This window comes from Pyrus communis, chromosome 11 (assembly GCF_041283825.1).
Source record: "Pyrus communis isolate YQ-2024b chromosome 11, ASM4128382v1, whole genome shotgun sequence".
NCBI classification, from domain to species: domain Eukaryota; kingdom Viridiplantae; phylum Streptophyta; class Magnoliopsida; order Rosales; family Rosaceae; genus Pyrus; species Pyrus communis.
The window spans coordinates 23,296,127-23,317,830 of NC_142575.1; the positions used below are offsets into that span (position 1 = coordinate 23,296,127).

The 21,704-nt window shown below is 36.2% G+C and overlaps 1 protein-coding gene across 1 annotated transcript; it reads left to right on the forward strand.

Annotated features, from left to right (window-relative positions):
- The first annotated feature begins 7,570 nt into the window (after window positions 1-7,570).
- Window positions 7,571-20,377, forward strand: LOC137743652 (protein ENHANCED DOWNY MILDEW 2). Its single transcript, XM_088679898.1, has 20 exons — window positions 7,571-7,825; window positions 8,091-8,532; window positions 8,613-8,709; window positions 9,593-9,646; window positions 9,783-9,925; window positions 10,034-10,130; window positions 10,241-10,339; window positions 12,002-12,249; window positions 12,370-12,501; window positions 12,590-13,129; window positions 13,690-13,837; window positions 13,945-14,046; window positions 15,125-15,217; window positions 15,871-15,912; window positions 17,381-17,491; window positions 18,635-18,706; window positions 18,805-18,923; window positions 19,044-19,107; window positions 19,193-20,039; window positions 20,113-20,377. The coding sequence occupies exons 2-20, from the start codon at window positions 8,123-8,125 to the stop codon at window positions 20,226-20,228; spliced, it is 3,534 nt and encodes a 1,177-aa protein (XP_088536024.1). The 5' UTR covers window positions 7,571-7,825; window positions 8,091-8,122; the 3' UTR covers window positions 20,229-20,377.
- The last annotated feature ends 1,327 nt before the right edge of the window (window positions 20,378-21,704 follow it).

The following is a 21,704-nucleotide window of genomic DNA, read 5'->3' on the forward strand; positions in this document are numbered from 1 at the left end:
AGTATTCCTTTATCTCGTGCTGACTTCAAATATGCCATTACAACAACCATATGATCCTCACTAGGTGAGTGCATAAACTGACTGACATCACTTACAACATATGCAATATCAGGATGTGTTTGAGCTAGATAAATTAATCTTCCCACAAGTCATTGATATATACCCTTATCAACCTGAACGTGATCTAGGTAAACACTTTTCCACCATAGAGTACCCACAGGTTTACGTCCTAACATGCTAGTTTCTTTCACCAAATCCAATACATATTTTTGCTGAAATAAGAAGATACCTTTAGTTGAATGGGCAACCTCAACTCCAAGGAAGTACTTCAATTCACCAAAATCTTTCATATATATCAGATTCAGATGAAAGATTTGTTTATAACTTCTGAATCTCTTCATCTCATAATAATCATATCATCCACACAAATAAATAAAGCATTTATTTTATCAAGCCTACGCTTGAGAAACAAAGTGTGATCTGAATGATCTGGTGATTACCGCATTTCTTCATAGCTTGAGTAAACCTGTCAAACCATGCACGGAACGATTACTACATCCATAAGGACATTTACACAATCTGCATACCCTAATATCACCACTCATACTATGACCTGGTGGAAAGACCATATACACTCCATCTTCCAACTTTCCGTGAAGGACGAAATTCTTTACATCAAACTCTTTAAGAGGTAACTCCATAATCCTAGCTAAGGAAATCAAAACACGCTCGTATCGTATTAATTTTTCCTACCTTGACAAGGTTTCTTCACACATTTGAATATACCCTTTGACCACCAACCTTGCTTTGTTTCTATCCATAGATCCATATTTAATTGTAAAAACCCATCGACAACCAACATGTTTCTTTTCTGTGGATAAAGGTACTATCTTCCAAGTTTTATTTTCTGCAACACAGACATTTCTTCATATAGCTTGTATCCACTTAGGATTTTGTAGGGCTTCTTCCATCTTAATTGTTGATGCACTTGAAATACCATCAACCAACTAATACTTCAAATAGAATCATTCAAAAGTCGTTTAGTATAAAAGTAGTCTAATTATATATATTCATCAAACTTGCGGCTATAATATTTTTTGATGCTTCTATCTCATTTGATCCTTTATCTTGATCATAATGCTATTTTAAATCATCATCATTGTCACTCTCTTCATAAAAATTATTGGGGTCATCAAAATGACAATCACGTTTAGAATGCCTAAACAACATAATTTGATTAGAAGGCTAATGAAGCCTATCATTCATTTGAGTTTCTTTAAACAATATAATTTGTGGTAAATAACTGTTTATTGCTCTCTACTTTTCTCCTTGTTTAGTTAAAACCACACTGACAATTGTAGCCACTTTTAAATCAGCATTGTGCCATAGCTTGCACAGTGAATTAAGGCAATTAAATTGCCATAAGTATGAATGAAAAGTTTAGGTAAAAATCTCATTAGCTTGATAATTCATCTCGAAGTTTCAATTTTTTTCATGGTATTACGGAGAAGCACTAGGAAAACCAAAACAAGAAAATCTTGTCATGTACATTAACCTAACCTTGCTTTTGTTCGTTTTACCTTGGAGAGGGAAAAAGACAAGAAGATAAGAATACGAAGGCAAAATTGGAAACATCAGATCTAGCATAGTGCAAAAAGTAGGCCAGTTTTTCGAAGCTTGCTTCCGTTGCTTCAGTTTTTTAATTTTTTTTTTTACCTAAAATTGTTAAAAAAACTGCTTATAAATAGGGATGTGCTATTCAAATACATTATTTTTGTGACATCCTACATCGCTCAGGGGTATGATCTTTAAATGTATATTCTCATCCTTATCTAGCACGAGGCCTTTTGGGAGCTCACTGGCTTCGAGTTCCGTAGGAACTCCGAACTTAAGCGAGCAGGGGGCTAGAACAATCCCATGATGGGTGATCCACTGGGAAAGTTGCTCGTGAGTTCCCAAAAACAAAACCATGAGAGAATGGTAAGCCCAAAGCAGACAATATCGTGCTACGGTGGTGGAGCGGGCCCAGAAAGTGGTCTTGCCCGTGCGAGGATGTGATAATTTTACTTCTCACACACCCCTTGATAATTTATGTTTGTTGATCTTCTTCAATTCATCAGATCCGACGGCCGAAAATTAAAAAGGTGTGTAAGAAGTAAAATAAGATGTGTGAATATCACACCCCTATAAATATTTACAAAACACATTTTAGGTGAGTTTCCAAAAAAAAAAAAAAAAAAAACACGTTTTAGGCCTCAATTTTTATTCATATGCACTTAAAAAAAAAAAAAAAATTCAACTGTACCAACTTTTTTCCGTAAATCTCTACTAATTAATAAAACACTCATTGTCAACCAAAATCCAATGAAATTACCAATTTAACCCTTTAATTAAAACATAATACGAATAAGAAATATGGGGTAGAAATATAATTTACACAACCAAATTTTTTTTTTTTTTTTCAAAGCCTCACCTACATTTAATCATAACATATCTCTAATTAAAAAAAATTTCTCAACCCCACATTTTCTATTATTCTCTTCCTTTCTCCTTCTATTTTAAAAAACAAAAATAAAAAATTATCTCACACACACTGTGCCCATATGCTATATTTAAATAATACGAAGTGAGTCCTCGCTTTTCATATTTCATTTTCCTCCTTTCCTACAAAAAGCATCGTCGGAAGCGAGAAGCGAAACGGAGCGGAATGGGATGCCGTCGTAGGGCAAAACTAATGTTTTTCCGTGACTCTGTTAGACCACATATTATTTCGTACATACTCTTCAAAATCCTTTCTTTTTTAGTTTCAAGTTTGCAAAACCCCTGTCATCTGTTTGTCTCCTGAGAAAATTTGGAGGACACTAAGGCGCAACTGAGACTTTGAGAATCCAAGGTATTATATCTGCTACTTTTACTTTCTTCTTCTTTCGTTTATTATTCACGAAAGCTAAAACATTGTATAATACTCCACTTCGAACTGTAATGTATTATTGTTGGTTTTAGAGATTTTCTTGGGGAAATATTTTAGAAACCAACTTTTGATTTCTGGGTTCGTTCCATTTTTCGTTTATTGACTGCCTTGTGAGTTAAATATATTATTGTTACTATGCTAGTAAATCTGTGGTTTACTGGAATTTTTTTTGGTTTAATTTATGGTGAACATTTTGTTCTTTTCATGTAAATAAATCCCGAAATTCGAAACTGCCCGTTATTGCAAACTTTATGCACGTCATACAGTAAATGAATTTCACTGCTATTTGGTTGAATTTTACTTTTAGGTGTAAGGTAGAATTTTTGTAAAAACCAGCAATAGTATTATACCATACACAAGCTCAAGAGCAACCAAACAAAAATGTGGAGAATAACAAGCTAGAAAGATGAATGAGAACACTCCGATTTTTTGCATAAAAATGGATCTAGTAGAGGGAGGACGAAATACACAGCTCGTGAGCCTTAAATGTTAAAATTGTTCCCGTGTTCTACCTTGCTAATCGATTTTGTGCCTGTATTTTCAATTTGGTCAATTTGATCTCTGTGTTTAATTAATTAGTCAATGCACTCTTTTTCCATCCAATTACTGTTAAAGATCTACAAACATGAAGAATAAGATTAAGAAAATAAAATAAAAACCATAAGAGTTAAAAAGAAAGAAAAAGAAAATAATAATAATTCAACAACAAAATTACAAAACATTTTCAAGAGGAACTCCAAGGGTTTTTTTTTATGTTAAATCAGTACTTTCCTTATGTTTCCTAGTAGAATCAGTAATTAATTTCCATGTTTGAATCAGCACTCCCCCTTTTTCAGGTTTTTAGGTAATTTATTATGTGCACTCTTTCATCACTATGGATTTTTTATGCAACAGTATATTTATACTAATGCCAAATGTGATGGGAAGATAAAGGGAAATTTTATTTGAACCTATACAACCTCTTTCTACATTCAACTTACTCTTTACACCCATATTATTTTTAATTAAAGAATCAATCTCTTTTTAAACCAAAATTTACTACCTAAACTACCCTCACAAACTCAATTCAATACATAAAAATTCATCTTTACACCCTTTTAGAAAGCAAAAGCAAGAGGAGGTCATTGATCACTTCGTGAAGCAAGCCTCATCACTCGATGGCTCCGCCCTCGGCCCCCTCGTCGCAGAAGTCACCTCCCACCCTGCCCGTTTTGCCTTTTCGGAAATTATCGATGTCCCTAATGTTCTTCAGGTTCCTATGTTTCTATTTATTTATTGTGGAAGTTTCATTTTTCTGTGTATATTTGGTGGTGTAGTTTCTGGGTTTGAGCAAAGGATGTATAATCAGGATTTTGTTGCAGCCAAAGACAAAATAAAATTGTTGATTGTTAATGGGTCTTGTTTCATATGCATTTGTTTTTTTACTGTGGAATATGTGCAGCTTGAAGGAACTGAAAATTATGTCTACCTCGATATGCTTCGATTGTATGCACATGGCACATGGAGTGATTACAAGAGTAAGCACGCAAAAATCATTTCGTCTTTTGGTCGAGTTTCTAATAGATGAATTGATCAACAGCATCAATTTGTTGAAAGCTTTATGATTCTTTTGTTTCTTGTGGTGATATTGCTTGTAATTATTGCTTTTACTGATTGAGTTAACATGAAGCTAGAGAGGAAACGAAAAGCAACCGGATTTGATTATTAGGTGATCGTAGGGTTCTATGGCAGCTCTTAGGTATTTAGTCAAAATGAATGTAGGATAAAGATTGTGTGATGGTAGAACTTAATTATTGAGGATGAGTTTATTGATAAATTTTAGTTTTATTCTTAATTTCATCTTATACCTGATGGTAATTATGCATTAAGATAAAATAGACAATTCACATTTAGAATTTAAATTGGGTGTAGAAAGAGGTTAGATAGGTTCAAATAAAATTTCCCGAAGATAAATTAGTTGTGAATTCGTCATTCTCGACATTCAAACTAAGAGGAATACTATTAGACTGTAGTTTTAACTCTTTTTCCACAAGGATTTAGCATATAGCTTCCTTTTCCTGGTCGTAATAGTATTACTGTCCCTTTATCCTATATGCTTTCCTACTTGAATTAGGGTTAACTTGAAGGCTATATAAATGCCTTAGTTTATAAAGAGTACTCTTCTCACGCGTACGGAGAACTGCAGTATCATGACTTGTTCATAAGACAAAGCCAAAACTTTCCCTTAAACCCTTGTGTGTTTTAAACTTTATACGTACGTTTGCATTAGTTCCACATAGTACGCTATGCCTCGACCATGGCGTGACTACTGCAGCTGCGTTCGTGTCATCCTCGCCATCCTCGGTGTAATAGCCTTTTCCTCTTACTCCTTAATCTGGGTATTCGTCCATCCCAGTGAGCCCAAAATCACCATCACTGATGCATCTCTCACACAATTTGATTTCGCTGCCGGCAGAAACAACATTCCAACTACAACCTTGCATCAACTTTACCATTAGAAATTCCAACAAAAGGGCCGGCTTAGACTACCATGGCATCCAAGTCATTGGCAAATGCCGAAACAAGAAGTTTTTTGTTGCGAGTTTTAGTTCGACACCGTTTTACCAAGGCCACAAGAACACCACCATTGTGCCTGTAGTTCTTCAAGGGCAGCAGTGGGTTAAGTTTCGAAAACGTGACGTTTCTAGGTTTAACTCGGAGACTGCATGCGGCTGGTGTTTACAACATTCGTGTAGAGTTTTATCTTCGGATCAGATACAAACGCGTCAGGATATTGAAGAAAATGACGGACTTGACGAAGATCTATTGCAAGCAAGTGAAGGTTCCATTGAGTAGTTATAATGAAACATGTGCAGGTGGTTTCAAATTCAACCCTACCAAGTGCAAGAATGTTCAAGGAAGTGCAGTGGCCGTACTAAATTGGCGGCGGTACCGTGTTCGATGAAAGAAAGATTGTTAGTTAATGAATATAATGTGGCATGCAAACTGAAGGTTCCTGTGAATTCGAACGGAAAGTCTTGTTAACATTTTAGAGTGCCTAGTGCAAATTAAAGGCTTAGTTTCATATGTTTATTTCGTGTTTTTTTTTTTTTTTAATCTCTTAGAGCTTTTGTTCTTTTGCTGTATTATATTATGTATTCTACAGTTTGGGTAACGTTAGGAAGATTAAATTTTTTAAACCAAATGATGTGATTATAGATGATTGGATTATCAATTAAGTGTCAGTTAACTTGCTTATCTCTTATAAGTGACACATAATTTGATTTGCAAATTTGGTCTCTTGGCATTATCCATTCACTAATGGCTGACGGGGCACCACCACCACCACCAAACACACACTCACACAAAATTTTATAATGCACACATCCTTGTCCGCGTTTATTTGAGTATTACAAATTTATAATGCACACATCCTTGTATGCGTTTATTTGAGTATGGAAGTACATGTGTGTTGATGTTTAAACCTCTTTGCAGATCAATTTTTTTGAGCATATTGATATTTTTACACTAAGGAGAGGGGGAGTTCGGCCCATCCAAGAGATTCAAACCTAAGACCTCTCAATTCCAAGTGAAGATGAATACCACTAGACCGTAGTATTGGCTATTGAGTGGCTCCTCTTTGCAGATCAATTAGAATTGAATATGTTTTTGGTTAGTTAAGTGTAATTGCTGATCTAATGTGAACCATTGGATCATAGTCTATGTGCATTGCTTAGATTTAGTTGTGAGTCATAGCTCATGACCATTGTAAGCATCTTATATGGTATTTTATTTGAACGGCTAGATTTGATTATGACGTAAGAGAGAGATGGCTCCCCTCCTTGCAAAGGGAATATTTCTCCCATGCAGTGTGTGAGATATCAATGAATCACCGTCTTCTTCCTTCCTAGAAAATCCAAAGTGAAAATCAATCCATTTTTTCTTCAAGCTCTTCACTAAATGAAATACAAAATCGCATACAAACAGTACTAACAATGTGTGGGAGAGAATCTAGCCAGTGCTGGTTACAGTCGATAATAGAGCAACAAGTTTTTCCTCATTTTCTTTTTATAAAATCAACCTTGTACACTAAACTGACATAAAGTGCGAGGAAGAAGATTCAAATTTGAGTGAAATGGGGAGAATAGCTTTTTGAGCCACTGTGGTTCAACATTCTAAAAATTTAATGTACTTGTAAAACTACTTGTTAATTTTGATTTGTTCCTGGACATGATCATCTCAAGTTCAACATCGATCGACACTGGACATGAGCCAATGTTGTTGTATCATGTACGAAGAAGCAATTGTAGCTGCCAAAAAGTTCATATGTAACTTGCATTTGCTAGCCCTTTGTTGCTGTTTGTTTTTCTTCTTACTTTTGGTACCTGTAATAAAGAGGGTGCTAACTGTCATGTTAAACTTGTTTAGAGGATTTTGAATATGAATTTTTTGGTTCTAATCTTCATTTTGGAAGACTTGCATGAATTCGGTTGTGAGCCAAGTGTTGTTCCCGTCCAATTGTGTATCACAATTGGTTGTGAACCAAAATATACTGAGTCGTGTTCACGACACTGAAAAATCTCCACTAAATTAAAAAGGAAATGCAGAACTTTCGACTACGTGTCATAATCGTGCGCGTAAAACACTACGTGCGTTCAGACTCTCACGGTATCAAACCATTATTTACAATAAACGACACGTCGATGCGCTGGGCTAGTACGGAGTAAGGGAGTAAACTGATTCGTTCGTGATTTTCCTTTCCTAATTTTCCTTACCGCCACATATATAATGGGAAATTCAAATTTCGTAGCAAATTGGGGAACGTGATTGAGAGCGTTTGAGGACGAAGCTTGGTTTTTTCTTCAATCCAATTAGGTACACAATTGTTCAATTCCCAATTTATTTTTTTAATTTTCCTTTTAGGGTTCAAATTAAAAGCAAAAATTATCAAATTCGTTAGTCCAATTTCGACTTTGGTTCCAAGAATTCCCGATAATTCTATTAGCCCTGGCTAGAGCCCAATTCTCAATTCGATTCTGTAGCTTTTATCTCCCTCTATTTTCCGTTGATTTTTGCACTGTGATTAGGTGCTGTACTGCTCTGCATTGTTGAAAAGTTCATTGTTTGATTATATGTGTAGGTGTGAATTTATAGTGTGAGTTGAATTAGGGCATGGAATCGTCGGATGATGAGGCAGAGGCGGTGCCACAATCCGTTTCAAATTACCATTTTGTAGATGACAGCGATGAACCCATCTCATTTCACGTTTTGCCAATTCAGTGGAGTGAGTGTGAGAGGCAAGACGGCAAGAAAATGCAGATATTTGTGCGTGGCACTAACGATAATGGGCTTCAGAAACTGTATAAGCATGTTATCGCGTGGCGGTTTGATCTTTCCAATGTCGATCCTGAGATATCGGTGCTCTCTAAGGAAAATAACTGGCTCAAGCTTCAGAAGCCGAGGAAGAGCTTCGAGGAAGTAATAAGGTCAATCTTGATAACACTGCAGTTCCTTCACTATGTGAGCAGAAATCCTGAGACATCTGCAAAATCTTTGTGGGATCACTTATCTAAAGTTTTCAGGTATCTTTGGATCTTTTAAACATCTCTTCACTTTCGACTTTTTCTTACACCGAAGTTTGACGGATTCCCCCATTTTGCAGCTTGTACAAGGTCAGGCCTTCTCAGAATGACCTGCTGAATCACATTCCTCTAATTAGTGAAGCTGTTAAAAGGGATGATGCGTTAGCAAAGTGCAAGGTTTTGTCTATCTTCTTTTCTTATCATTGTAACTGTACCACGTGATTAGTCATTTTTCCAACAATTCATATCAGTAAATAGTTTCCAGATATTTCAGAGTTCTCTTTTCTACTCTTTTGCCTTCTGTGCAGTGCAAATGAACGTTTAGTCGAAGTCCTAATACTGGAAGCATATCTGGGAAAATTCAACATACGTAGTTTAAGTAGACGCCATCAGTTAGATGCATAGTATGTGGGTCATGCTCTTCAAAGTTCTTGGAGCCATCTTGAGAAAATTCACCAAAATTGTCCTTCACCTGATTTTTGTACTTTAAATGCTCTGCTGCAAGTTTTTCTGTTCTGAATGAACGAACAAGGATTTTTGCCTGAGATAATCTGTGAGATATTTCTCATCAATGTCAAATCACGTCAAGTTGTTTGAACATATAAATTGTATTGCAGTAATAGGTAGAAGTGGCACACTGCATAATCTTTTATTCAGTTGGGGTATTATGGTGGTTATGGTTGGTATTCTTCAATATAGGTTTTCAATCTGGATTTTGGAGCAGGCAAACCAGTACTGTTTCATCCTTCCTCGTTCTTGTTTTAAATGTAAAATTAAAACTTACAGATTTGGGAACCTTTATGTGAACATGTTGAGCTCTAAGTACTACCTGCTTATTCATTAATTGACTATATGAACCTTAGATGGTGAATCAAACCTTCTGTTTTGTGAATTATATTATGATTCAAGCTTTCTCTTTGCTTGCTCTTCTTTCACTTGATTTTAGCTTCATTTTGTTTTCACTCCGTAATATTTTCTGTTCTTATCATTCTGCACAAACTACAAACTGTCCTTATGTTTATGCACGGTTAAATAAAATTGCATACTGTGTTTTGAACAGTTTTTACTCAATTTACTTGAAGAGAAGACCAACAAGAGGAAACTATATGATCAGGTCATCTTCTACTACTTACTTGTTTTCTCTTTCATTAGCTCAATTTTATCCTTTAGCTCTCTAATTTTTAGCTCATTAATTTTTCTTTTAGTTTCATGTTATTGTGTTTGAGCCAGTGTACTCGTTGGATATTCAGGACATTCAAGCTACAACAAAACCAGGATTTATAGTTGATGATGCGGAAGAAGATATGATTGACGCTGAAGACGAGTCCAACGACGATGATAACCTGTTTGATTCTGTTTGTGCTTTTTGTGATGATGGTGGCACTCTATTGCAGTATGCTCTGTTGCTCATACTTATGAAAGCTTTATGATATCAACATTTTTTAAATAACTTGATTTCCTAGAAGTTAGTGCATCAACGTATATATTTTTTGCTCTGCAGTTGTGAAGGGAGATGCCTAAGGTCATTTCACGCAACTGTCAAGGATGGTGAGCATTCTATGTGTGAGACCCTTGGCTTTACCCAGGATGAAGTAGAAGTATGCTCTTCGTATTCACTTTTGATGTGAATCTTTTTCTCTTTCCGTTTGGTGGTTTCTTTTTGTTATTGATATTATGATTATTTTATTTTATGCTCTGAACTTGGCAGGCTATTCAAAAATTCTTCTGCAAGAACTGTCATTATAAACAGCATCAATGCTATGCTTGTGGGAAGTTAGGCTCCTCTGATAAATCTTCAGGGGCTGAGGTATGAATTATTTTCTACATAGCTGGTGTTTACATGCTAGCTTGATTAGTTTAAGAATGTAATTTCAGAACCATGAATTTTTCAGTTTTTCTACATTGTTCGTAATGAAGCAATACTGATGTAGTGTTCTAATTTTGTTTGTGTGGCAACATGATGTATTGTTCTGAATTTAGCTTCTTGGGATCAGTAGTGTTAGGTATACTCGCTCAAAGTCTTCTGCTACGCTCTGCTGATCTCATTCTTTGACTATACTTCTTTTTGTTTCCTTTGTTGTGCTTTTTTATGATGCAATCTTAGGTTATCTTTTCTTCAGTGTGTTTGTAGTTCTTCATCTTTTGAGCGTCATTTCTTGTTGGAATTCCTTTTTTGTTTTTATTTTTATTTTTATAATATGCTTTCTTCCTTCTTGATTTTCATTCTACTCAACATTTTCCATCTGGCCCATCGTTAATTAATGGAATCTCCCTGGTACTGATATGAATTTGAACATGGTCATTTTAGTCAGAGTTCTTTACCCATTTATTTTCCTGGTTAATTTTTTTGTTCTTTCAATGAGAAATGTATTTTGGTAATAGGAAAGGTACACATAGAATGATACTTATCCTTAAATCATCTGGAAGAATGAAAATATGAATAACCTTTGGCAATGCAGGATAATAATGTAAGACTAGCCTTTTGTGAACATATAGAGACACTATTATCATAAACAGAGTGGTACCCCTTAAAACTCTTTGAAGTGGAAACCTAAAGAGAAGTTAAAACATGTAGTTTTATCCCAAATACAGTTTCTTGGAGAAACTTGGCGTTTCTCTGCATCCATGGTACCCCTAAGAATGGTCATCACTCATCACAGATTCACAACGCACCTTTTTATTGTTTGAGCTCTATTACTTTGACCAAGCCCAGTGAGTCAATTTCCAACAATGCAAAGGCAACCGGGTGCAAAACCAACACAAACCAATCATTTCAAATACCACCTGCACATCCAAGAAGCCAATGGTTAAATTGGGGGTTTTAAAGCAATTTAATTTCTTTAGTAAAGGGTCTGGAATTTTTAACGTTTTGTTGTTAATTTTACTGGGGGAGGATTAGTCATATGTTAGATAAGCTTAATTGAGGGATACAAGATAGTGCCCGCTCCACATTATATTTCAATGATCCAAATGGTCTAACTCTTAGGTCCTTCCCTCAAAAAACATCATTGCAATGAAACACCCAAATTGGAAATAGTTTAACCATTCAATTAAATGTTGTCATTTTAGTGTTTTCTTGGAACAGTGACTGTCTTTTTTTTTTTTTTTTTTTTTTTTTTTTTTTTTTTTTTTTTTTTTTAAGTGTGATCTATGAATGAAAGACTGTTCAAATCATTATACTACAATCCAGAGCAGGCTATACAAGGTGTCCCTCTGATAAAATTATTCTAGTGATCCCTCAATAGAAGGGACTCATATACACACATACATACAAATATGCATATATCTATCTATATATATATATATATATATATATATATCATAATCAAAGTATTATACTGCCTTTTCTACCTTTTCCTATTGTTTTCATCAGTCTTATGCTCTTTTCTGCCTTTTTGTATTGTCGTCATCAAAGTATTATTCTTATGTGTGGTTTACACTTAAAAAACATTTTTATCAATTTTGTTAGGTCTTCCCCTGTGTTTCTGCAACCTGTGGTCAATTTTACCATCCACATTGCATTGCAAAACTCATTTATAAAGACGATGGAGTCTCTGCTGAAGAACTTGAGAAAAAAATTGATCTGGGGGAATCTTTTACGTGTCCGATTCATAAATGCTGCATTTGTGAACAAGGAGAGAACAAGAAGGATCCTCAGTTGCAGTTTGCTGTGTGTCGGCGTTGTCCTAAATCCTACCACAGGAAATGCTTGCCAGAGTAATCTTCTTAATTGTTCTTTTTTGTTTTTATTTTTATATGCTCTTAGGAGACCATGCTTTGGTCTTTTTTTTTTTTTTCCTGTGTATAAATGGCTTATGCTTAAATTGCTTGTATCAGGGAGATTGTATTTCAAAAAACAGAGGAAGACGAAGAGGAGGAAGACGAAGGGGAGGAAGACACAGAGGATGAAGGTGCAACAACAAGAGCTTGGGAAGGTCTATTACCTAACCGTGTACTAATATATTGCACGTAAGTATTATTTTTGTGAGCTGATTTTGTTCATTATTTTGTTTGATTTAATTTTTCTGAATGCTTTTTTTCTTTTTCTTTGGATTAGAAAGCATGAGATGATTAAAGACATTGAAACGCCAATAAGGGACCACATAAAATTCCCTGGAGTTAAAGAAAAGAGGACTACTTTTATTCAAAAGAAGACCGATTTTGTAGAGAAAAAGAAAAAACGGACATCAGAATCCCTTCAAGATAGAGAGATATCTGTGACGAATAAGAGAAAGCTTTCTGCCAAAGAATTCTATAGGGGCCAAACTGCTCCTATGATATCTAAAGAGAAGCTGAAGTCATCTTCTACCGCAAAAGTGGGTGGTAGCAGAATTAGTAAAAAACTACCTGCTGGGTTAGATACATCAGGAAAGCTGAAAGTGAATTGTGCTTTGAAAAAGAAAGCTAAGATTTCTGTGGCTGCGGAACAAAATACCTCATTGGGTGATCAGCTATATGCCTGTAGGAAGGAGTCTTTGCAAGTGAAGTCGGGGAAGCAGGGAAAACCTGATGGGGAGCGTGATTTGGCAATATTTAATCCTGCCTCAAAAAAGTTGACCAGCGCACCACCATCTTTAGATCCAGCTACAGAGAGGAGGTAACTTAAGTTGAAATTATTTACCAATTCTGTTCTGTTTATGCTTTATAACTCTTTAAAGCATTTGTTAATAGCATAACATCTTTCATTTAATATATAAGGGAGAATGCCTTGAAGGTGAAAATTCAATACTAAAAGTACACCATTTAACTTAATTTCTAAGACAATTAAATATACTGGGGGTAAAGTGTAAATAACTAACAAGAATTTGAAAAATCAAAGTAAATTAAAATTCTATGATCAAACGCCACGTAGGTTGGGCTAGTGGTTACCCCCCCCCCCCCCCCCCCAACCCACATACCCATCATCTCCTTTTCATTAGTTTTGCGTCGAGTTTTTAAAAAATAACAAAAAACTAAAATTGGATTATGCGTGAGCGTGTTCCTAGGGACTAGTATATTCGAGAGAGTGTGTGTGTATTACTCTCTCTCTCTCTCTCTCTCAACACGTGTGTGCGTGCACACACATATATGATTGGATACTTTACAAGGACTTACCACAGTTGCGGACAAGACAATTGATTTAAGGTTTGAGTCGTTCTTTGATTTCTTGCAATGCAGGTTATTGTCTTTAATGAAAGATGCTGCGTCTTCAATAACTCTGGAAGATGTTATAAGAAAGCACACAGTTCCATCGACTCATCAATCCTCGTCCAAAAATGTTGTGGAAAGGAACATTACAATGGGAAAGGTAGAAGGCTCAATTGAGGTACATCACTGGGAAATTTCAACAGCTATTTTGCACTGCAAAAAAGTGTGGACTTTTGATGATTTCTCTTATCATGTGTTTGATAATGATATCCATGTGTATTTTAGGCTGTTCGAATGGCATTACGGAAACTAGAGGAAGGATGCAGTGCTGAAGATTCAGAGGCTGTTTGTGCTCCTGAGGTTGTTCACCAGATTTACAAGTGGAAGGTGGTTTTCTAGTCCAGTCTCGCTATCCTACAACTTATGATTAGGCAAAGATTATTCATCTTGATATTGTTTTAAGCTTTAGGTTTCCTGCATTGATGTTTGCTGTCTGTGTGCCATGTGTACTAGATTTGCACATCTCAGCTAATTGTCTATTCTTTTAGTTCAGGTTATGCTTGGTTTGTGGTTCGGGTGTGGGGTTGTAAAATAGCCAAGTTAAACCTAGTATCATAGTGCTAAAACGTAATTTGCTGAGTTTTAGCAAGCTTGACTAACTAGGCTCTAAGTTGGGCTTTGAATGTTGGTTTCAGGCATGAGGTTGGCTTGCATTTGTCTAAGCTGAATTTAGAGCGAAATGAGCTTAAAGCATGACTTGACATAATGAGCGAAGGATATGGACCTTGCACCTGAAGCACAAATAAATGAGGCAACCTCAATTCAAAGAGAGGTGTCTTGTGATGAAATCCAAGTTGGACACTATCTTGACTAGTTTGACTTGCATTTTTAATTTAATATCAAGCTGTAGTAATTTTTTTGAGTGGCTTGTTTCTTTACAAGCCAAGCTCAAATGAGCCAATAACATTTAAAAACATGAGCTGTACTGACAACCTTACTAGGTTGGCATATGCTGTTATTCTTCATCCACATTGTTCTAGGGTTAGCAAAGTTAGTCCACACTTTGATAAGGAAGTCATTTGGTACATGCTTATAGGCTCATTCACATATGAATTCTATAAATTATTGTAGCTAAGTTTGTGACATGTTACATTTTCAAATGTGTAATGGCGAGCGTTTTGTGCATCCCTGTGCCTGAACTCTATATTAAGAGCTATATTTGTAGCATCTCTCTTTCTCTCTCTCTCTCTCTCTCTCTCTCTCTCTCTCTCTCTCTCTCTCTCTCTCTCTCTCTGATCTTAATTTTTCTTTGTTTCCTATTTTCTCTTTGTTTCCTATTTTCTCTTTCTTTTTGTGGTTGAGTTTGTTGTGTGATTTTATTTGTACGTAATGTGTATTAAAGGTTCACCAGATAACTGTTGTGTTTTCTAGTTTCCCATTAATTTATTGATTCATTTTCATGCAGGACAAGCTGAGAGTATATCTTGCACCTTTCATGCATGGAATGCGCTACACGTCCTTTGGTCGTCATTTTACAAAGGTGGACAAATTAAAAGAGGTAATTTGGTTGTGTTCAAGTTTTTTACATTTCAAAGTTATGATGCACTCTTTTGCTAACTTATTACTGCTTATACTTTCTTCTCAGCTTGGGTTGTAATGAATTATTTATTTAGAGGAAACTTGCGTTTATGAAGATGTCCAACCCACACATGTTTGGTGTGGTTGCTTATGCTTAAGCTCATCTTGACAATGAAAAATTCATGGTTGTGTTATGCTTCCTCCAGTTTTAAAGATAATGAGATCCCACATGACTTTTGGATTTCTTTAATTTGTTTTCTGTTGAGAAGGAAAACTTTATCAGTAGACAAAGTCAAGAAGTTGCAAAATAATCTCCAGTATCGGACAATAGGTTCACCAGTTAGACAAAAGAGCAAAAATATCTAAGCTTCGAAATTCTAGTGTGACTTGCCACCAAATCACCCAAAAATTCACACAGTGCTGCGGACTTTTGGTTTACTCGTGCTTTCACATATCATTTTGTGAATTAAACTCTGTTGGTAACTTGGTATATACTATATGGTTATTCAATTTTGATTTACTCTCACATAGGTTTACCTCTTATTTATCTGGTCTGCAACTTGAGCCGTTGAGCATGTATTATGAACTTAATGAAACCTTGAAGAATTTTAAAAGCTTGAGTTTAATATGCAGATTGCTGACAGGCTCCATTGGTATGCAAAAGATGGAGATACGGTATGGATCTATATGCTTTTATCTGTGAGATAATTTTAGTACATAGGTGTATGTCTTTTGGATGTTTCTTGTTATGCAGTTGATGACTCTTGTTTGTCTTTCTATATGAGTAATTTTTTGTTTGCACAATTGGACTTTTACCTGAACGCTTTATTTTACTGTTCACGTAAGGGCCAACTGAAGTATAAATCTTATACTATGTTCGGCATCTGAGTTTGTGACGACATGGATTATGACAATGGCACAAACTGTGGCAAGCTTGCAGCATTATTCGTATCAACATAGAGTTCTTTCAGAAACTACTTCTAGGACCTGACATCTTTACAATAGCAGAAGCATCAAAATTTATTGTCAAAGGAGAAAAACTGCAGCAGATGAATGGTTTACCTGATGACAAACCCTAACAGGGTTCAATTATAGTACAGCTGTAATGTCAATAAGGAACTGTATAACAATGAAACTAAAGAACAGTGCTGCACTTATTAGAGAAAGGTTTTTCGAAATGGGATGATCTAGTGTACTTCTGAGGACTATTCCTTGGCTGTGCTCGGAGATGTTTCTGTTCAGCTTTTTTGCGTTTCTGTTAGTTGAAAGTTTCTACTTAGGCTGCTTTTAGATGCATTTTATTTAGTGGACTACCTGGTCTAAAGTATTTGTATCTGATCAATAAAATTGTTTTCTCATAAAACAAATGTTGAATCATAGCTGTTCTTTTTCTGCAAAACTGCAACAGAAGCATCTAGTACCCAAAAAGTTATCATGATGATCTTTATGAACTTTTGTTTGACTTTACACAATTGAACTTGCAATAAGTATATTCACTGCAGAAGTCATAAGCCAGTTAATTGTTGGATGACTGTCTACTTGTTCTCAAAGTGCATATTATATGATAAGAAAGAGAACTGATGTGGTTTTGATTCCTTACTGAATGTGAAATTAATGTTGGATCATGAGCTTAGGTTGTTATGTAGGATTAGCCTGGGTTTCTTTATTATTACGTAGGCTTTTTTGCTAAAATGGTCCCCGAGATTGGCATAACTCCTCACTTTAGTCCCCGACAATGAAAATCGATAAAAGTGGTCCCTGAGTTTGTCCACTGTGAATCATTTTGGTCATTCCATGAAAAATCTGTCCATGTCCTTGTTAAGGGGTTGGTTTGACAAAAATACCCTTACAAAGGTGGTCATGTGGTCTTTCACATGACAATTTAACAAGGATATTGACGGATTTTTCACGGAATGACCAAAATGATTTATGGTGGACAAACCAAGGACCACTTCTATCGATTTTCATTGTCAGGGACCAAAGTGAGGAGTTATGTATGCCAATCTCATCCTTTTGGCGAAAAAGACTTATTACATATGTATATATATATTTATATATTTTATTTTTTTTCAATGTTGATTACCTCGACATCAAAATAATGTTGATTGGGTAGTACCTGATTACTTTTTGTTCCAATGTACAGATAGTGGACTTCTGTTGTGGTGCCAATGATTTCAGCATTGTAATGAAGAAGAAACTTGAAGAGACGGGGAAGAATTGCTTTTATAAAAACTATGACTTTATTCAACCGAAGGTAATAGTCATTCATATAAGTCTTTAATGTTGGTCAATCCGCATCATTCATATTATCTGTGACACATGCAAACATGGTTGCATTGTTCACCACAGATGAACGTGGGATATGATGTAAGGTAGAAACTAGAACGGTTTTTGCATCATTAGAAGTTATTCACTAGCTGTTTATGATGGGTCTGAACCACTTAGTAGAAATATACACACCCAATGTAGCTTTATAGTCTATCCCTGAAATTTCAGTTGATGGGATTTCAGAGTAAGTGAGATTATGGGACACGCTCCATATAATGAACAACTAACAAATGTACCCGGAAAAAGAAAAAATGGATGAACTACTTTTTCTTTATCAGATGCATTTTCAGCCATTAAATGATAAAGTTTGAAGAGTTCGGAGTAGCTATTCATTATATTTTTGCACTTCACTTCTGATGGAAAACGTAATAAGGGATGAGGATGTGGTCAAACATGTAGTTGGATGATAATAGCCTATAGGATATATACGTTGGGATTCCTCCATAATACCATTTGGCAATATGGGGAGTTGCCTAATTAGTTATAAGCACATGCAAGGTCCCTTCTTTCCATGACTTGGGATTAATATTCTCAACCATCCCCTCACGTTTGGCAAATTTTCAAGCCTAACACGTGGACAACACAAATTAGTGACGTGGAGCATGTGTGGCCGTTGGGCTTCACACATGGGACAACCGGCTCTGATACCATGAAGAAAGTTGTGGTTCCACCATAAAACCAATTGGCAATGCGGGGAGTAATTACTCATAAGCGCATGCAATGTCCCTTCTTTCCCTGACATGGGATTAATACTCTCAACAGTATGCAAGGAACATTGTGCTTCCACTGTGAAGACCTATTGTATTTCAGATTTGGCTTTTTTGAGGTTTATACTTACAATGGAATGCAATTTAGACAACCAGCACTGGGAGTTATATTGCTCGCTCTTGATTCTTTTCATCCTCATTTTTAAGTAAAAAACGTATTGCGACCAATTTTGTCTCTTAAGATTGTTTTCATTTCTTTCTCATTCCCTATGTCGGGTATAAGGCTGTTAAGTGTGCATTTTACTGGCTTAAAACATCAAAACTGGGAAACTGATTATTTTGTGTGTATTTTCATTTGGCAGAATGATTTCTGTTTTGAGAAGAGAGATTGGATGAAAGTAAAACCAAAGGAATTACCGAAAGGGTCACAATTGGTAGGAAACTGGTGGTTGTTTTTATTTCATCATGACATTTGAATTTTAGAACCTTTGTGTTAATTGTTTCAGTCTCCACAACTTTTCTACTTGAGCAGATCATGGGGTTAAACCCTCCTTTTGGAGTTAAAGCAGCTTTGGCAAACAAGTTCATCGACAAGGCTCTTGAGTTCAAACCAAAGCTCCTTATTCTTATTGTTCCACCAGAAACTCAAAGGTAGCTGCTTGCCGTTGTTCATCTCTCTTTCTTAAACACAAAGGCATACATAAATGTGGCCATGCCTTTGAGTTGGACTTCAGTTTGCATATAGTTTCTTACATTTGTGTCTTTCATCAGGTTAAATGAAAAGAAATCGGCTTATGATTTGATCTGGGAGGATACCCAGTTTCTGTCAGGAAAGGTATGTGTTTATCCAAATGGCTGAATCTTAGTATCTGTTTTGAAATTTTGGAATGTGAATTTATTGGTGACTTGTCTCCATTCAGTCTTTTTATCTCCCCGGATCTGTTGATGCGAATGACAAACAATTGGATCAATGGAATGTAATGCCGCCACCACTCTATATCTGGAGTCGTCCTGATTGGTCTGCTGACATCAAGGCTATAGCCCAAGAGCATGGTCACATCACTGCATCACAAGGGTATACAAAAGATCATTCCGACTCTTTAAATAATGGTCGGTCAATAGGTAATAATGATCATTATGGTGAAGCGCCTATGCTGATTGATGATGGCATAAAACCCGAGAGTCCTGGGGATGGGAACAACATCATTGATGAGATATGCAAGGAAATTCTGCCACGCATTCAGCCTGCTGAAAAAGGAGATCAGCATTCTGAGCCTGGCAACTCTGGTTCAAGCATGCAGTTCGGAACTACTTATGGTGGGACAAAGTTCAACATTGCTGATGACACAGGTAGAAGGAGATTCTCCATGAGCAGTGATGAGCCTTACTCGAGTCTGACTCATGGATGGTCTACCGGTCCCAATTCTGGTTATAGGGCTACAAACTCGGAGGAACTGTTTGTGGGGCACACGAGAGAGAGATTGGATAGCCTTGGTTGTAGGCCATATTTGAATGAGGCAGAAGATGCATTTACGAGGGAGTCTGACGTATGTTCTCAGATTCACCTCTATGGTCAGCAAGATTTTGATTCTTCAATAAGTAATTATTTGGTGGGTCAGGATTCTGTGAGTGGACAGATTGGATCGTATTCATCTACTGACAGCCATAGTCATCCTGGTCCAGCAGCTGAGTTATCGCACAGAATGAACACATCAGTCATGCAGCGGTATGCACCTCGGTTGGATGAATTGAACCACACGAGGATGGGCCGCTTAGGATCTGAACCTGCTTTAGGATATCAACCGCACATGTCCAGTAGCGACGGCACTTAGGATCCCAGGGCACCCCGGCCTGGTCAACATGGTGGCTCCATGGGTTTTGCTCCCGGTCCTCACCAAAGCTATTCGAACCAAAATTCAGCAGGTTGGCTGCATGAGTAAAACAGGTACAACGTGATAAGTAGGTTCTCTTTTTTGTACATAAGAGTAGTAAATGCTGGTGTATTAAATACAAGTGTTTTGGCAACATTGTACTCATGCCACTTTATTATTTTAGTTGCATCTCTAACGGAAACTTATGATATTTTATTTCTTACTTTGGCTAAATGAGTGAGTTTGCCTTGTTACCCAAGATATATTCCCATGAGACGCTCATATGGGTTATATATCTCTGGTTACAATCGAGATAGCCACGTAGGCAGGAGAGTTTGTATCTAGTTTTTGTCTTGTTGCCCAGATCAAGATGCATGATTTTTTTTTTTTTTCCTTCCCAAATTACTTAAATCCTTTTGGTCGGTACACTCATTGGTCACGGTTGTTTGTTACTGATTCACTGATGGGAAGAAGAATTGAAAAATAAATTTGAAACGGCAAATAGCGCTATAATATAAAATAGACTCGTCGTTGGGTTAAATCTTTCGTTGTTGGTTAATCTTGGATATTCCATTTCTATCTCACCAAGTGAGAAATTTTTTAGTTAGGTCAATTTCAGAGATTATTTACGGTAAAAATGTGTTTCTATATAACAATTTCTTTTCTTTTTTTATTTTTTATTTTTTGGGGTCGAATGTCTTTGTTATTACTTTTTTTAAGTATTTCATTTTCCAACATTCATGGTAACCTAAAGACGACAATTGTATACTTGAAAGCTAAACCTAAGGATCTCAACAATTTGTCGAAACATATGATATAAAGCTAACAACATTCATAGTGATGGACCCCCAATACAATAAAACATTGTTATTAATAAATAGATAATACTTGGCTCCTCATATGTAATAGTCAAAATACACGGGAATATAGCTCCGTCGCAACACCGCCCTGTAGCTTCAATACAGTAATACTAATAGTTAATATGAACGTGTGTGATCAAACGTCTTGGTAGATGTACCAGTAAATAATAAAACAATGTTATTAATAAACTGATAATACTTGGCTTCTCATATGTAAAGATTCATTCCTCTTCACAGGAATAACAAAAATACTCGCTGACCGAAACCGGCCCCGTATGGTCGTTTAGAAGTTTTAAAATATTAATAATATATTATTCATGAGGATCTTAACAAGTTGCATTTGTTACCCAGGAAGGATCAATCTGAATCAAAATTTAGAATTCAAATTTAATGGTTTACCGTCTCGTTTTAGTTCTCCCATCTCTCTGGATCTGCTGATGCGAATGGGAAACAAATGGGTGAATGGATGAGGCCACCTCCACTCTATCTATGGAGTCATCCTTCCTGATTGGTCTGCCGAGCACAGGGCAATAGCTCAAGAGAATGGTCACATTTCTGCGTCACAAGCGACTGTGAATGAAGCAAGCACATTGTTCTGACTCTCAAATTCACGATCATTGCCGTGACGCCCCAATGCTGATGGATGATGATTGGCAGATTGTGCCAGTGTTATCTCAACTAGTACCGACTCTGTTTTCTCA